Source organism: Ctenocephalides felis, unplaced genomic scaffold, assembly GCF_003426905.1.
Source record: "Ctenocephalides felis isolate EL2017-DRISC unplaced genomic scaffold, ASM342690v1 CF-g0.4_SCAFFOLD_00845, whole genome shotgun sequence".
Taxonomy (NCBI): domain Eukaryota; kingdom Metazoa; phylum Arthropoda; class Insecta; order Siphonaptera; family Pulicidae; genus Ctenocephalides; species Ctenocephalides felis.
Window position 1 is genome coordinate 74951690 of NW_020536999.1, and position 14750 is coordinate 74966439.

The 14750-nt window shown below is 31.6% G+C and overlaps 2 protein-coding genes across 2 annotated transcripts; both read right to left on the bottom strand.

Moving 5' to 3' along the window:
* Positions 1–928: 928 nt before the first annotated feature.
* On the bottom strand, positions 929–1810 carry LOC113389168 (zinc finger MYM-type protein 5-like). The gene has a single exon (XM_026626228.1). It carries the CDS (start codon positions 1808–1810, stop codon positions 929–931), a length of 882 nt encoding a protein of 293 aa, XP_026482013.1.
* A 3144-nt stretch (positions 1811–4954) lies between these two features.
* LOC113389179 lies at positions 4955–5417 on the bottom strand. The gene is made up of 2 exons (XM_026626238.1): positions 5147–5417; positions 4955–5080 (listed from the first exon to the last, which is right to left on the bottom strand). The coding sequence occupies exons 1-2, from the start codon at positions 5354–5356 to the stop codon at positions 4955–4957; spliced, it is 336 nt and encodes a 111-aa protein (XP_026482023.1). The 5' UTR covers positions 5357–5417.
* Between the last annotated feature and the right edge of the window lie 9333 nt (positions 5418–14750).

A 14750-nucleotide genomic window follows, 5' to 3' on the forward strand; every position in this document is an offset into this window, starting at 1 on the left:
CTGGAGAAGTTATAGGGTCATCGCGTGCAATTTCACCAGCTTGACGCTTAAGACGTCGAATTCTTGTTGTAGCTCGAAATTCAGGTTCAATTTCTAGTTCTTCGGCCAACTCCTTCGCAGTTAAAATAGCGCTTTTAAAGCCCGTATTTCTGTAGTTTTCCAAGAAATTGTAGCATATCTTCACACTTGTGTACATTTACCAAGATACATATCTGTTGACTGTAGAGATTTACTTACAACATTTTTTGATGAAGTATGTCAAGCTGAAATCTTTTAGCTGTTCGGCTAGAGTAGTAGCCTCATGAGACACTTGAACATCAGTTTTCTGAGTTTCAAGAGCTAAAGTAATCAAAGCATCATGGATATTACTAATTTGATAACGGACTGCTTTAACGCTACTTATTCTTGCTTCCCAACGAGTGTCACTAAGCTTTTTTAAGTATATAGTCCCAAGTGATCGGTTAAATGTGAACAACCTCTGAAGTATCCCAAACAAAGTGACCGATCCTACGGATGACTTAGCGGCATCGCATAGTACTAGATTGTAGCTATAACAGCCACACGGAACATAAAAAGCTCGAGAATTCTTCTTAGAACCCCAATTATTTTTCCTTTCATATTTGCCCCATTGTCATAACCCTGACCCCTGCAATCGTTCAATTCTAGTCCGTATTTATTTAAAACATTAATAATAACTTCAGTCAGTCTTTCACCAGTTGACTCATCGACAGGTATAAATTCCGAGAAATGCTCTTTTACTGATATTTTTTTATTATCGTCTGATAAATCAATAAATCGTAATGTCAGTGAAAGTTGTTCTACATGACTAATGTCAGGAGTACAGTCAGCTATAATGGAATAATATTTTGATTTCATTGTGTGTAATATGATTTCTGACTTCACTTTTTCGCCCATCAGCTCTATTAATTTATTTTGAATGTTTTTCCACAGTAGTGGTCTGAAATATGACTAGATCAAATTTGGCTAGTAGTTGTACTAAGCCTAAGAACTTTCCGTTATTTGGCGTGTATAGTTTGTCAGAAGTACCTCTGAACGCCATATTGTTTTCGGATAAATAAAGTGTGATATGCATCAATCTAGACAAAACATTATTCCATCTTGTAGTTTCCTTTTTAATCAAGTGTTGCTTTTGGCAGTCTATTGTTTTACCTATTTTTAATCGTAGTTCAGCTTCAATCCATGAACGGTAAAACTTCTTATGAAAAGTGCTATTTTCATGATTTTTTAATATTTCAGACAAGTGTTTCCAGTTGTTATACCATTCAGATACTAAGTTCGACGATGAGCTACTATCAAATAGTCTACAACAAAAACAATAAACTCGATCCTTAGAAACGGAGTAAATTAACCAACGGCGCTGAATTGTTTCATTGTTTGCAAGAATTTTTGTGAAATGAGAATTAGAGAAATGTCGGCCTGTATCATTCTTCGGATAATTATCAATCTGATTTTGCACTGGGCCGCTAGTAATTATGTGATCGATGATTTTGCCATTTCGGGTGACTAGCCAAGTGGCAGGATCCGTTATATTGGCGACAACAGTACTAACGTCATCTAGAATTTGTATTGGTTGTAAATCACCAATGGTGTCATCCGGAGCAGCATTTGTAATTGTACCACAGCTTATCATTTCACTTTGGGAAACTTTGTCCACAATCTCTTCAACACAATCTTCAGTTATCTGATTTGACTTGTCAGATAGAGACTCTGCTACCGATACTTTAATTTGTATTCCAGATATAGATGGCTTATTCAGGACTTCATTTTTTGTTGTTATATATTTATCCATATTCATGAACTTTTTTGTTCTCTGAAATTCCTTCTCTTTTTCTGCTTTCCGTTTTCTATATTCTGACCCAGATGGTTTCTTTTTTTTTCTCAACGTTTTCAGACATTTTGTATTAATCAATTTTTGTAAATCAATAAAATCTGCAACAAATTAAACCTTTAGATACAATAATTAAATAGATTATATATAACTAAAAAAATAAATAATTACAATAAAATTTATAAATCTAACAACTTTAAACATATTTAAATCGTATATTAGGTTTTTTATGCAAAAATAATTGAGTTATTATTCTTTTTTTTTTCCAAAAGACTGAACTTTTTTGTATGGAGCTTAGCATAGACTAAAATTTAAGTACATAAAATGACGTATTTTGGTGTACGTAAAACGTACGTCAATCGACAAATAATATACTGTTTGCGCACTGCACCCCCTATATATAGTATGCACACCACTATGATACGACAAAGAGTATCTTCGGGATACTCAAAGAAACCCGAAAGAAATAGAACTAGAAACCACATATAATTCATGCTATTGAACAGCAGCAACAACGACGCCATTTCAATTCAATAAAATAATATATAATTTTCTACTCCAACCTGATATTACTGTAACTAAAGTTAATAAAATTTGTCTGTAAGTCTATAAGGACTTAAAGTGTTTTTCCTCGAATAAATCTCCACTGCAATACATAATTACAAACAACAAGATGTCGTAAATGATATACTTTCTGAGATATTTCAGTTTGAAAATGTGAAATAAAATAATGTATTTTCTACAAACAATTATATGTATTTCAATTATAATAATATGTATAACCAATATTACATTTTTTGGAAGCCACTTATTTCTCCTCCACCCCACGCCACACAAATGTTAGCATACATTGCACGCACCAGCATATTTCAATGTTTGGTCTCATGTCATGGGAACACCAGAAAATAAATTGTTATGCATATTTTAATATAAGGGAAGAAGAAGAATGCAGATGGTTGATGATTTACGAGAGAAGAGGAAAAAGTATTCTATGTGTATGCATACACCACATAAACAGGTATGTACACATTCATGCATAGGGAACTGGTTTTATTCTCTTAAATATAATAACAATTAGAAAAAGAAACTATGGTGCAAGGCATCGTACCTTAAGGCAAATTTCTGAAACTTTTCGCACCGGAATTAAATATTCGAGGGAAAAAAATCAGTAATCAATAAATATTGATTTTTGATTATAATAATTGTTTTAAACATTTTCAAATAGGTAATTATAATCCTATGTATTTTATATACATCTTTTTTTTGTAAGATATGCCCAAATGTTCAGAAATCTTTGAAACGTAAAGATAGGACTGATTAGTTCAATGACAATTAAGTCAAATGATAAAAGTGGTTAATTTATAAAAATCTATATATCATTTTTCACTGTAATACCAGTTTCCTAATGTATTTTATATGATTCGGTCGATTATTTTTGAGGCTTGTTGTGAATACATATGCTAATTAATAATTTCATGTCTAAAAAATAATGTTTATAGATTTTCTCAATTTTGCTTTCAATTTGTTTGTTTAACAACATATGGTGGAAATCTATCGTTTGAAGATAGAACCTTCCATTCTCTATTCAGTCTGGTGTTCTTAATTTGTTCAGAATGTTTGAGTCCTTCTGCCTCGTTGATAACAAAGTACCATTCAATCTTCGATGTGTCTTTGATGAAAAGCTTGCTCTTCCATTTCTAACACTGTGTTTATAGCTATATCCATTCGCCTCAAGCATCTTCTCTTCAAAATCTGACTCTTTATCTGATTATGATAGCTCTCCAAGAACATGTTTGTATTTATGCCCAAGCCTTTCCTGTAACAGTATGCCCAAGTTTTGGTGAATGTATCACATTAAGGCTCAATTAAATGGGCATCTAATTTGGACTGGAAGTCTTCCTCGTCGTAATTTTTTATATACTGCTCTTTCTTTCTGTCGATTTCTAATCTTGAGTGCCGTTGATCTTTTCCAACTCCTGGACACATGCCAGGAGCATAACAATTTATTTTCTGGTATTCCCATGACATGAGACCAAGCATTAAAATATGCTGGTGCGTCATCAGTCATAAACGTTGTTGTCTTTATTAACCCTACTGACTTATAAATTTCTTGGAAAAATATTTTCAAAATGACTTCATCCTGCCTGTTGGAGAAACAAAACGCAACAGGTATTCCGCTTCCAAATTCATCTACAACAACCAGAGTGTGTAAATGATAACCATAGCCATTTGTCCCATAGGTTCCTCAACGCATAGTTTGTCAGCGCCAAATTCCATTAACATTTTGGCCTGCAGGTTAGTCGTAATGACCAAAATAATGTCTTCCTTATTTAGCCCATAATCAGCTATACCAACTTCTTTATAAAACAGAACTTGGAACTTTTTCTCAAGTTGCTTCTCTCTGACCCATATTCTTACGCTTACTTGATCATTAGGATTTCTGTATGTCATATGTGGTGGTGAAACACGTTTTTTGATGTACCATATATCCTTTCTTGATGTGATCAACGAAGCCCTGCGGGGTAGCATATTATCATGTGCAGCACTACGTATACTGCTTATAATAACATCATCTGAAACTCCAGCCAGAATTTTATCTGTAAAAATTATAATATTAATTTTATAGTATTAATAAATTAATAATTCATACATTTAAATGTATACATAAGTATGTATGGGTGCGTAAATTAATACACAGTAATGTATAAATGTACCTTCAATTATCTTTTGCAAATGTTTGTCGAGAATATATTTTGCAAGATTCTCGTGTTCCACATGCGTCTTCAAGTGCATGGCTTTACACCATCACTATAATGCGTAGTACGGATTCGAGAAGGACACGCCTTTCCGATTTTTTTGGATGCCCTTGAAATTTTCCCTTTTCTCTTTTTATTGCAACTATATGAGCGGTGGCAATCGTAAAAAATAATTTTGTTCCCATCTTTAATTTTGTACCCAGACTTATCTATTACATATCGAGTAACATCCCTCTGCTCAATTTTATTTTTCCATGATTGAAAATCTATATAAGAATACCAAATAATAGAAAAGTGCATTAACAAAGTCTATAATCGAAAATGAACAAACCATTAAAAGAAGAAAATGTCATTTCTTCATGCTCGATGTGGACGGTGTGATCAACTTCGATATGTTGATGTAAGGCATTTTATCTGGAAAACAACTTTTGACAATTCTGAAGGGGGCACAAGATCCTAGATTTCCTTTGAGTACCTATTAAAACATAATATTATTACTGTTTGCTGCATCATTGTTAAATAACATGTTTGGTACACATACCTGAAATATAGTTTGCTGTTGTAATCTGCTGTTGAACACTGGTGCAAGAAGTGGATTGTGTGGCAATGGAGTTGATGATGTTGGTAGAAGTTGATGGTGTCGGTGAAATGGAGGCAGCATATGAATGAAAAGCAAGAGAAAGGGCAATGGAGTCTGTAGCAATGGAGTCGGTTGCAAAAGTTGATGGTGTCGGTGAAATTGAGGCAGCATAGGAATGAAGGGCGACAGATGTTCTAGGGTTGATGCGGAAATTATTGAAGTAGGTGTTGTAGGTGATATGATCGGAATGAACTGTTTGAATATGTGAGGAAGAATTTGATGAGTGAGCGTCAGTGGCTAGAACAGAATTGGGAGCAGATGGTTGAAGAGGAATGGTAGAATGAAAGTGTATTATATGTTTTTTCAAAGCAGATGTCGAATGCAAAGCCTTACTGCAATAAATGCATTGAAACTTTCGATCGAAATGCATGGGTTCTTTCCCATGCTTGGCCCTAATATGGCGATATAAAGAACTGTTTGTTTTAAATACTGTAGAACAGTACAAACAGGTTTTAGCAGTCGTAATATTCATAAGAAATAAAATAAAAATGTCGATTATGTAGACATAATAAGGTAATGAAACGTAAGTGCTATACCTTAAAATACAAAATAAGCAAAGCTATATACCCTAAACAATGAATGAAATTAAAAGAATAACCTAACCTAAGTGGTAATCAGTAAAAAGTGAATAAAAAGAAGCTTATAACTAAAGTGATATACCCTAAATGGATAAAGTAAAGTGAATAACCTAAGTGATAGCCTAAAGTGAATAATCTAAGTGCTAGCCTAAAGTGATTAAAGTAAAGTAAGTAAAGTAAATGTAAGTGATTAAAGTAAAGTTAAGAATCTACGGTAATAGTATAGTTAAGAATGTAAGCGATTTAAGTAAAGTTAAGAATGTAAGCGATTAAAGTAAACTTAATCTAATAATCTAAGTGATAAAACTAAAGTTAAGAATCTAAGTGAATAAAGTAAATTAATCAATAAAAGTGATAAAGGCTAAAAACAGAATGAAACTAAAAGCTAATGAGATGAAAAAACTCGCGTCTCTTGCTGGAAAGAAACTAACCTTATTCCCTATAGAAGCTCTTGAATCCCGCAATAAAACAACAAATATAAAATGTAAAGAAATAAAATAACGCACAATCAACAAAAGCACAAAATGATTAGTACACGTAGCAAAAAAAAACGTAATGAAAGAAAACGCGAATAAAAAATATAAAATACGAGACGAACGAATTACACAATAAGCACGCCGAAAAAAAAATTATAGTAATGAAGTAATCGTAACAGTGAATCCAACATAAAAAAGTTGAAAGCACAGTGCAAAAGATTTGACAAATCTGTAATGTGTTACAGCTAACTTCAGCTTTCTCACCACTTTTTTATCCGGTGTTTAAAAACTCTAGTTTCGAAGAGCCATTTCTATATTGTTATCATGCCAGCTTTCGTAAGGCGCTCATGTATATAGAATCTATAAGAATTTGAACATGAGTTCCATCGTTGTATGTTTTATCATGTCCTTATTCATTTTAAATAGTAGCCTGCACTGTAGTCATTATGACCATAAAAGAAACATTATGTTCTACGCTTGTTTTTTTGTAATATAAAATTTTGTAACAGCTATTTTTCTCATTTATCTCAAACCATTTCTCAACACTGATTTTATCATGATTATCTTGATAGGCGTAGGGTATGATAGCACTGCTTTGCACTTGATATTTCGAACATTTTTTATGGTAATTTTAAGCACTTAATGGTAAAATTTCTTCATGTGCTGAATTTTGAATACTGATAATAATTTTATCATCTGAAAGTTCTGCTATAAATTTATCTACTTTTTCTCTTGTCACTTTTCGAGTTGTAACCTGAATTACACTGAACATATTGTGCTAACTCCATTTGTTCTAACTCTGATTCCCACAATTCAAATTCTATCAGGAATAGAAAAATGTAGCTAATTGTATAATTAGGAACATGAGTGATGAAAAAGATTTCATACCTTGAACCTGTTCAAACTGTAATTGTTTCTAATCAATTGATATATTATGGTAGAACACAATATTGTCACATTTAACTTTAACATTTAACAACAATCACATTTACCACATACTTTGAAGATCAGAGTTCCTGCAATGAAAAAAAATACAATACCAATAATGCAAATATAATAATATGAAAACAAACTCACCTGGTCAAATTATCCTATGATCAAAGAATATAGATTTGAATTTAATTTCTTCCGCTGTCATTTAATGTCATAGCGCTGACGAGCATATCGTAACCAGTTTGAGACTTCTTCTTACTCAGTGATAAGTGAGTGTTATAACATCTATTTTAAATATAAGAGAATTTATTATTCAAATTTGTATAATTACGAGTAAACAATTTCATGGTAATCATCTCATAAAGAGGGACATTGTTCTTCAAGCCAAGCCTTGAACATTGCATAGCCATCTCATTCAGCATTAGTCGCTTACACACAATGCAATGTACAAATTGCAATGTGTTCCTCCCCTGTTCTGTAACCAACTTCCATAATAAAGAGTTGCTTAAACAATTACTTAAATAAGATAAGTGTGTTTATGCATATTACACACTGATCATATACAGATATACAAATATATACTATATTTATACCAGAGAAGACTTACATATTTTTTACAGAACTCGTTGTCATCTCTCAAACGCATTTCTAGTGTATTCAATTTCTCCGCCGTCTTCAATGGCAAGATCAAGTCAATCTTCTTATGCAAGCATTTGAAGTAAAGATACTAATCCAAATTAAGACATTTATTAATTGACTTCATAATAATAATAAAATAGATATTAACTAGTCCAGTTGTGAGATCCACTATTTTGGATATCCATAATCCCTTTTCGTTGACATGTGCCCCTGGGGGTACATATGGACCACCTTGGGAATCACTTGTTCTAGTAGACGAACAAATATTAAGATGAAGCAGATCTATTTACATTATTGTAAAATTATAATTATGTTTGCATTTGATAAGTGTTAATTCTGAATTCAGTTCATGTTCATACCATGAATTATATTTTACTTACTACTATATAATTTTTCAATTCAGTGTTATTTACTAAACAGTATGCATTTTTGATTGTGAAAAGTTCCCAACAATGACTATCGGTCTGTTGAGGAGAAATTATTTTATGAAAACTTGGAATTTATTGGAATCTTTCTTGTAAGTTAAACAGCTTTTTCGAAATTGACTAAAAATTGTCCTTTAAAGCAATAATGCAAGAATTAACTCTGAATTGTTCTTTATCTGTATCTATTAAAACAAAGAGCCAATGGTTATTAATACTATTTGGTGCTAGATATCTTAAACCTGATGATAATTTTATAATGAAGTTATCATTATTATAATTTATAATATGATCATATTCATGAACACTAAAAATGTAGAATTTTTTGCTATTATATTGTGACAAGTGAGGGTTGAAGCCCCCTTCCTGGGGATTGCAATGGCTGCCAAATACTATATTTTAGTATTGCATCCCCATTACGAAAGGGTTACTTCAACACTCCAATCGCCCGCTAAAGTACCTGTAATTACCTGTGGGGGTTAGTAGCTACTATACGAATGAAACCAAGATTTCTTTAATAACTAAATCTATTTAAATAATTAATAATACATCCCGTATTTATTTGTGGAACTTGGCGGTACTCGCATACAGTCATGTTCCCTAACTTATACATTATTCTTATATCTGCTTATGTGAATGTATGGGTATATGGGGGAGAAGAATAGCTACAGCTTATAATTTATATGATATGACATTTAAGCTGGACCTGTCTTGTGGCACAACACACACAATTAACACTAACGTATCCCAAGGCGTTTGCCTATGGGATACGTCTTAGATGGCTGTAACTTCTTAATTGAACAGGACCTCCAGAGCAACTCATTGATGGACCCCAAAAACCAATAAATGGTTAAGGGTAGGGATGGTGTACTTTGGGGTGGACGACCATCAGGCGATAATAATTATCAATACGGCGATAATATTGATTATCGTCACAATATTTAATTGAAGCTAAGTAAGAGTCAATGATTATGTTATCTAACCACTCATTTCCATACAAAGTGAAAAAATTATTCAATTTAATGGCATATTTACCAAAAAATCTTAAAGTATACGATATATCCCTATTATACATGAAGGGTTTTATATAGAAATGAAAATCCTTAGCTACATTATTGTTAGGGCACAAATCTATTTTTAGTTCTGTACTAGAGTCAGCAGAGTTGTTCGAGTCTAGGCATTTATGCAAAGAAAAAGCTTTTTTCCTTTGCCAATTTTCCTACATAGGTAAAAATTGACCGGATTATTAGATTTTTTGTTTCATATTTCCTTTGCATCTCTAATATCTACTGTCGTGGTGTTATGGTGCTCATTTAGTTTTTCAGTTATTTTATTTACTGTGTTGCTTCTTTTCATTTTTTTAATACTGTTTCCATGCCTAACTTCTTCTGATTTGTATTTCCTCTTTTTTTCTAAAATAACTTTCGTTGCTTTTCTCAGGATTAAGTTTCTGTGTTACAGGGCGTTTATTTATTAAATCATTATTATGAAGCGTCAACAAATTTTTAATTGCATTTATGAAATGTGACTGTTTCATATATTTATCACCATGGCAGATATTGTTGTTTAATGTATTGAAAAATGATTCTACAGCAGCATTTGAATACAAATGTTTTCTGTCATTATCTAACATTAGACCTGTCCACAAAGGTATAATTGGAATATACCTGTCCATTACATAATTTAAGAAACCTGGAAAGCAAAAACGATTAGTAAATCTTTCTTTCGGCATAATCTTTTCGGCTTCGCATTTAATATGAAGGAAATCTTTATAAAATACACTATTTCGTAAAAGATCTTGACATTGTTCACGATCATTTATTTCTGAAACATCAGTATCAGTCAAGATTGTCTTGTTTGATACTGAGTCATTATTTTCTAATAGATTTATTTCCTTGATCGCTAAAGCTATTAGTACATTATGATATTTGCTACCTAAAATCCACACAATATGAGTGAACATCACCTAAAAGAAAAATAATTGAGCTTACGGATAACGATATTATTTCCTGATTCCTGATTGTTGCATGAATGCTTGCATAGAGCTGTGGTCGCAAACCGCACGTTTAAAATGTATAAGACCGCCTAATTCATCTATACAATCTGTAATACTTCACTTAATAAAATATTTATCTATGGATATGTAAAACGATCTGTATTTGTGGGCACTATCATTACACCTGAATATAAAAATATTCTCTTACAAAAGGAGTAAGTTTTTCTTTACTAAACTAACTGTCGCATCAAAATACAGTACTCTATCTGCATTATTTTGCAAATACCCTTTTAATACATCACATGCTTCATGACTTACTGCTACCGGAATCATCTTTAAAAGGCCACACAAAATTTGCTTTTTCGGTGGTATTGTCAATTCCCGTAACATCATAAGAATCCATATTGTCGTCAGGATGGAAGTCATTTTTCTTCTTTTCTTTATACTTTGCCTGACGCATGCAAACTTGTGAAGGTAGATTGTATACTTCACCGAAATTTTCATATGATTCAGGAAATTCTGTTATCTTTGAACTGCTCGAGACAATATGCTGCTGGTTTTTGATGTTTAAGTTGTTTTTTTAAAATTATCTCTATCTTTTTCTCTTAGTTGCCTACACCTAAGAATTGGATTAGTTTCTGTACCATGATTAAGTATACCTTCAGGTATGATTAAAATTTCTTTATTCATTTTTTGATGAGGATCTAATTTAATGTGAGCATTAAATATCATGCAATTTTCTACATCCTTTTTCTGCTTTTGATTTCGATTCTTGGGACAGTCAATAAGCTTTAATATGAGCACATTTTTATTTACACGTGCATAGCGAAAGTTCAAATCGCATGAATATATTGCAGCTTTCTTAAAACACTCTAAAATGCTTCTTTATGCAATACGCTTACACACAATGCAATGTACAATTTGCAATGTGTGAAAACTTGAAATTTATTGGAATCTTTCTTGTAAGTTAAACAGCTTTTTCGAAATTGACTAAATATTGTCTTTAAAGCATTAATGCAAAAATTACCACTGAATTGTTTATTATCTGTATCTATTAAAACTAAGATCCAATGGTTATTAATATTATGTGGTGCTAGATATTTTAAACCTGATGATAATTTTATAATAAAGGTATCATTATTATAATTTATAATATGATCATATTCATGAACACTTAAAATGTAGAATTTTTTGCTATTATATTTAATTGATGCTAAGTAAGAGTTAATGATTATGTCGTCTCTCACTCATTTCCATACAACGTGAAAAAAATATTCAATTTAATGGTATATTTACCAAAACATCCTATAGTATACGATATATCCCTATCATACATTTTTAGGATACAAACCTATTTTTAGTTCTGTACTAGAGTCAGCAGAGTTATTTGAGTCTAGGCATTTATGCAAAGGAAAAGCATTTTTCCTACATAGGTAAAATTGACCGGATTATTAGATTTTTTGTTCCATGTTTCGTGGTTCCGTGGTGTTATGGGCCTCATTTAATTTTTTTGTTACTTTATTTACTGTGTTGCTTATTTCCATTTTTTTATACTGTTTTCCGTGCTTAACTTCTCCTGACTTGCATTTCTTTTTCTTTTTCTAATATAACTTTTTTCTAGCTTTTCTCAGGATTAATTATCTGTGTTACAGGGCATTTATTTATTAAATCATTATTGTAAAGCGTCAACAAATTTTTAATTGTATCTATGAAATGTGACGGTTTCATATATTTATTACCATGGCAGATATTGTTTTTTAATGTATTGAAAAATAATTCGACAGCCGCATTTGAATACAAATGTTTTCTGACATTATCTAACATTAGACCTGACCACAAAGATATAATTGGAATATACCTGTCCATTACATAATTTAAGAAACCTGGAAAGCAAAAAAGATTAGTAAATCTTCCTTTCGGCATAATCTTTTCGGCTTCGCATTTAATATGAAGGAAATCTTTATAAAATAGACTATTTCGTAAAAGATCTCGACATTGTTCACGTTTGGTACTGAGTCATTATTTTCTAATAGATTTATTTTCTCGATCGCTAAATTTGTGGGCACTGTCATTACGCCTGAATATAAAAATATTTTCTTACAAAAGGAAGTCGCATCAAAATACAGTACTCTATCTGCATTATTTTGCAAATACCCTTTTAATACATCACATGCTTCATGACTTCCTGCTACCGAAATCATCTTTAAAAGGCCAGATAAATTTTGATTTTTTAGTGGTATTGTCAATTCCCGTAACATCATAAGGACTAGATCCACATTGTCGTCGGAATGTAAGTCATTTTTCTTCTTTTCTTCATACTTTGCCTGACGCATGCAAACTTGTAACGGTAGATTGTATACTTTAAATTTTCATATGGTTCAGGAAATTCTGTTATCATATCTTTGAACTGCTCGAGACGACATGCTGCTGGCCTACACCTAATAATTCGATTAGTTTCTGTACCATGATTAAGTATACCTTCAGGTATGATTAAAATTTCTTTAATCATTTTTTGATGAGGATCAAATTTAATGTGAGCATTAAATATCATGCTTTTTCGAACATCCTCTTCCTCCTTTTGATTTCGATTCTTGGGATTGTCCCAATCGATTGATGCACTAATACGAGCACTTTTTTATTTACACGTGCATAGCGAAAGTTCAAATCGCAAGGCTATATATTGCAGCTTTCTTAAAATTCTCTAAAATGCTTCTTTATAATTTATTTTTTTGAACTGTACGGCAATATGGAATAAATCCTCAAATTGAAGATCTAAAGAAAATAGCTTATTTTTCTTCGGGTGTTTTGTCTGTAACACTCATTGATGAGTTTCGATATTACTATATTCTAAAGCATAATTAGAAACACCAGAACAATTGCCAGTCATCGTGCTTGACAAAACATCGAAAATATTCTAAAAATAAAAGATTAAAAATTTACAAGGATAAATTAGGCTAAGTATGAATATGTAAAATATTTATTTTGTATTTCATAAATATAAATAACTAGATGACCCGACAGACGTTGTTCTGTATCCATTTCTACATTTTTTTTATATAATATACTAATATTCACCGTTTACCTAAAATTAATAATTTTTGTTTTTTAAATGACTCTTCACGCCAAAATGCATATATATAATTTAAAAAAATATAATACTTTAAAAAAAAGAGTGCGCGTAAGGATCACACGCTATTGAAGTAAAACTTTTAATATTGTATGAGTAGGCAATTAAGATAAAAATAAAAAAAAACATCATATTTGAATTTTAAAAATCGTTTATTAATAATCACATAACATCAATAACACAGTTTAAAACAACAGCGATAGATTAATTGCTATCATATTTCATATATGATATAATAGGTTCGTGATAACTGAAATGAGAGACATAAATTTTACTATGTAAACTATGTACATTTCTGGAGAAAACTGCATCAATAGCCGTGCCATATCTTGTGGTTGATTCAAATGGAGAATTATTCATTGTTAAATTAAATTTATTATTTAAAAAATCAATTAATGGTTGAGATTCTTCTGAACGAAAACTGACATTGAAATCTCCAGCAAGAATTAATGGTATCTCGTTGTGATTAGTGTTTAAAAGTTTTGCACCCTCATTAGAAAAATGAAGTAACCGTTGATGAAGAAATTTAATAATATTTGATATGTTTTTATTGGGAGAAATGTAAAGGACGACTATAATTAATGTTTGATTCTGCGTGTTCACACAGCGGACAACTGCAATATCACCTACTTGTGTAATTTCATTAGGAATATCCAGTAATATTGTTGGCGCAAGAAACTGCATAGGAGTCGCATTATGAAGAGTAACTGAACATGAATGATAGACAGCTACACCACCTGCTCTTGAGTTTGATCGTTTGTATTGAGTAACGCAGTAATAGTTTTGAATATCAATTCGTTCTTCATTATTAATCCAAGTTTCCGAAAATAACAAAAACTTACAACGTTGTAGCACTTTATCTTGCAGATCAGGCAAATGAGCTCGTAAACTTTGGCAGTTAAAGGAAAACAATGAAATGTCGTTCAAACTTATTATCTCACTCAATTTTTCTTCTTGTGTTATTAATCTACAAGTTGAAAGTCTTTGGAATTCAGTTTATAAGTCCATTAATCCTGCTGGCCGTTTTCTTCCATGATAAAATTTTTTGTCGTTGTTTTTAGAAATGATGAACAATCCATTAATGCTGGTAACTCGTGATAATGCAACATATAGAAGCATATACAATTTCATCAAAAGTACCACCTTGTGATTTGTGTATTGTGAGTGCACAAGCAGACACTAAAGGAAAATGATTTCTTTTGGCAAATATGGTTTTATTTCTATTCATTGGAATAGATGAAGATCTCCTGAGAATCGGCACAGATGTCCTACTGATATTAAGAGTTTGAATATGATGTGCAGCTTTTTTCCTAATTTTGTTACCTATCTCACCA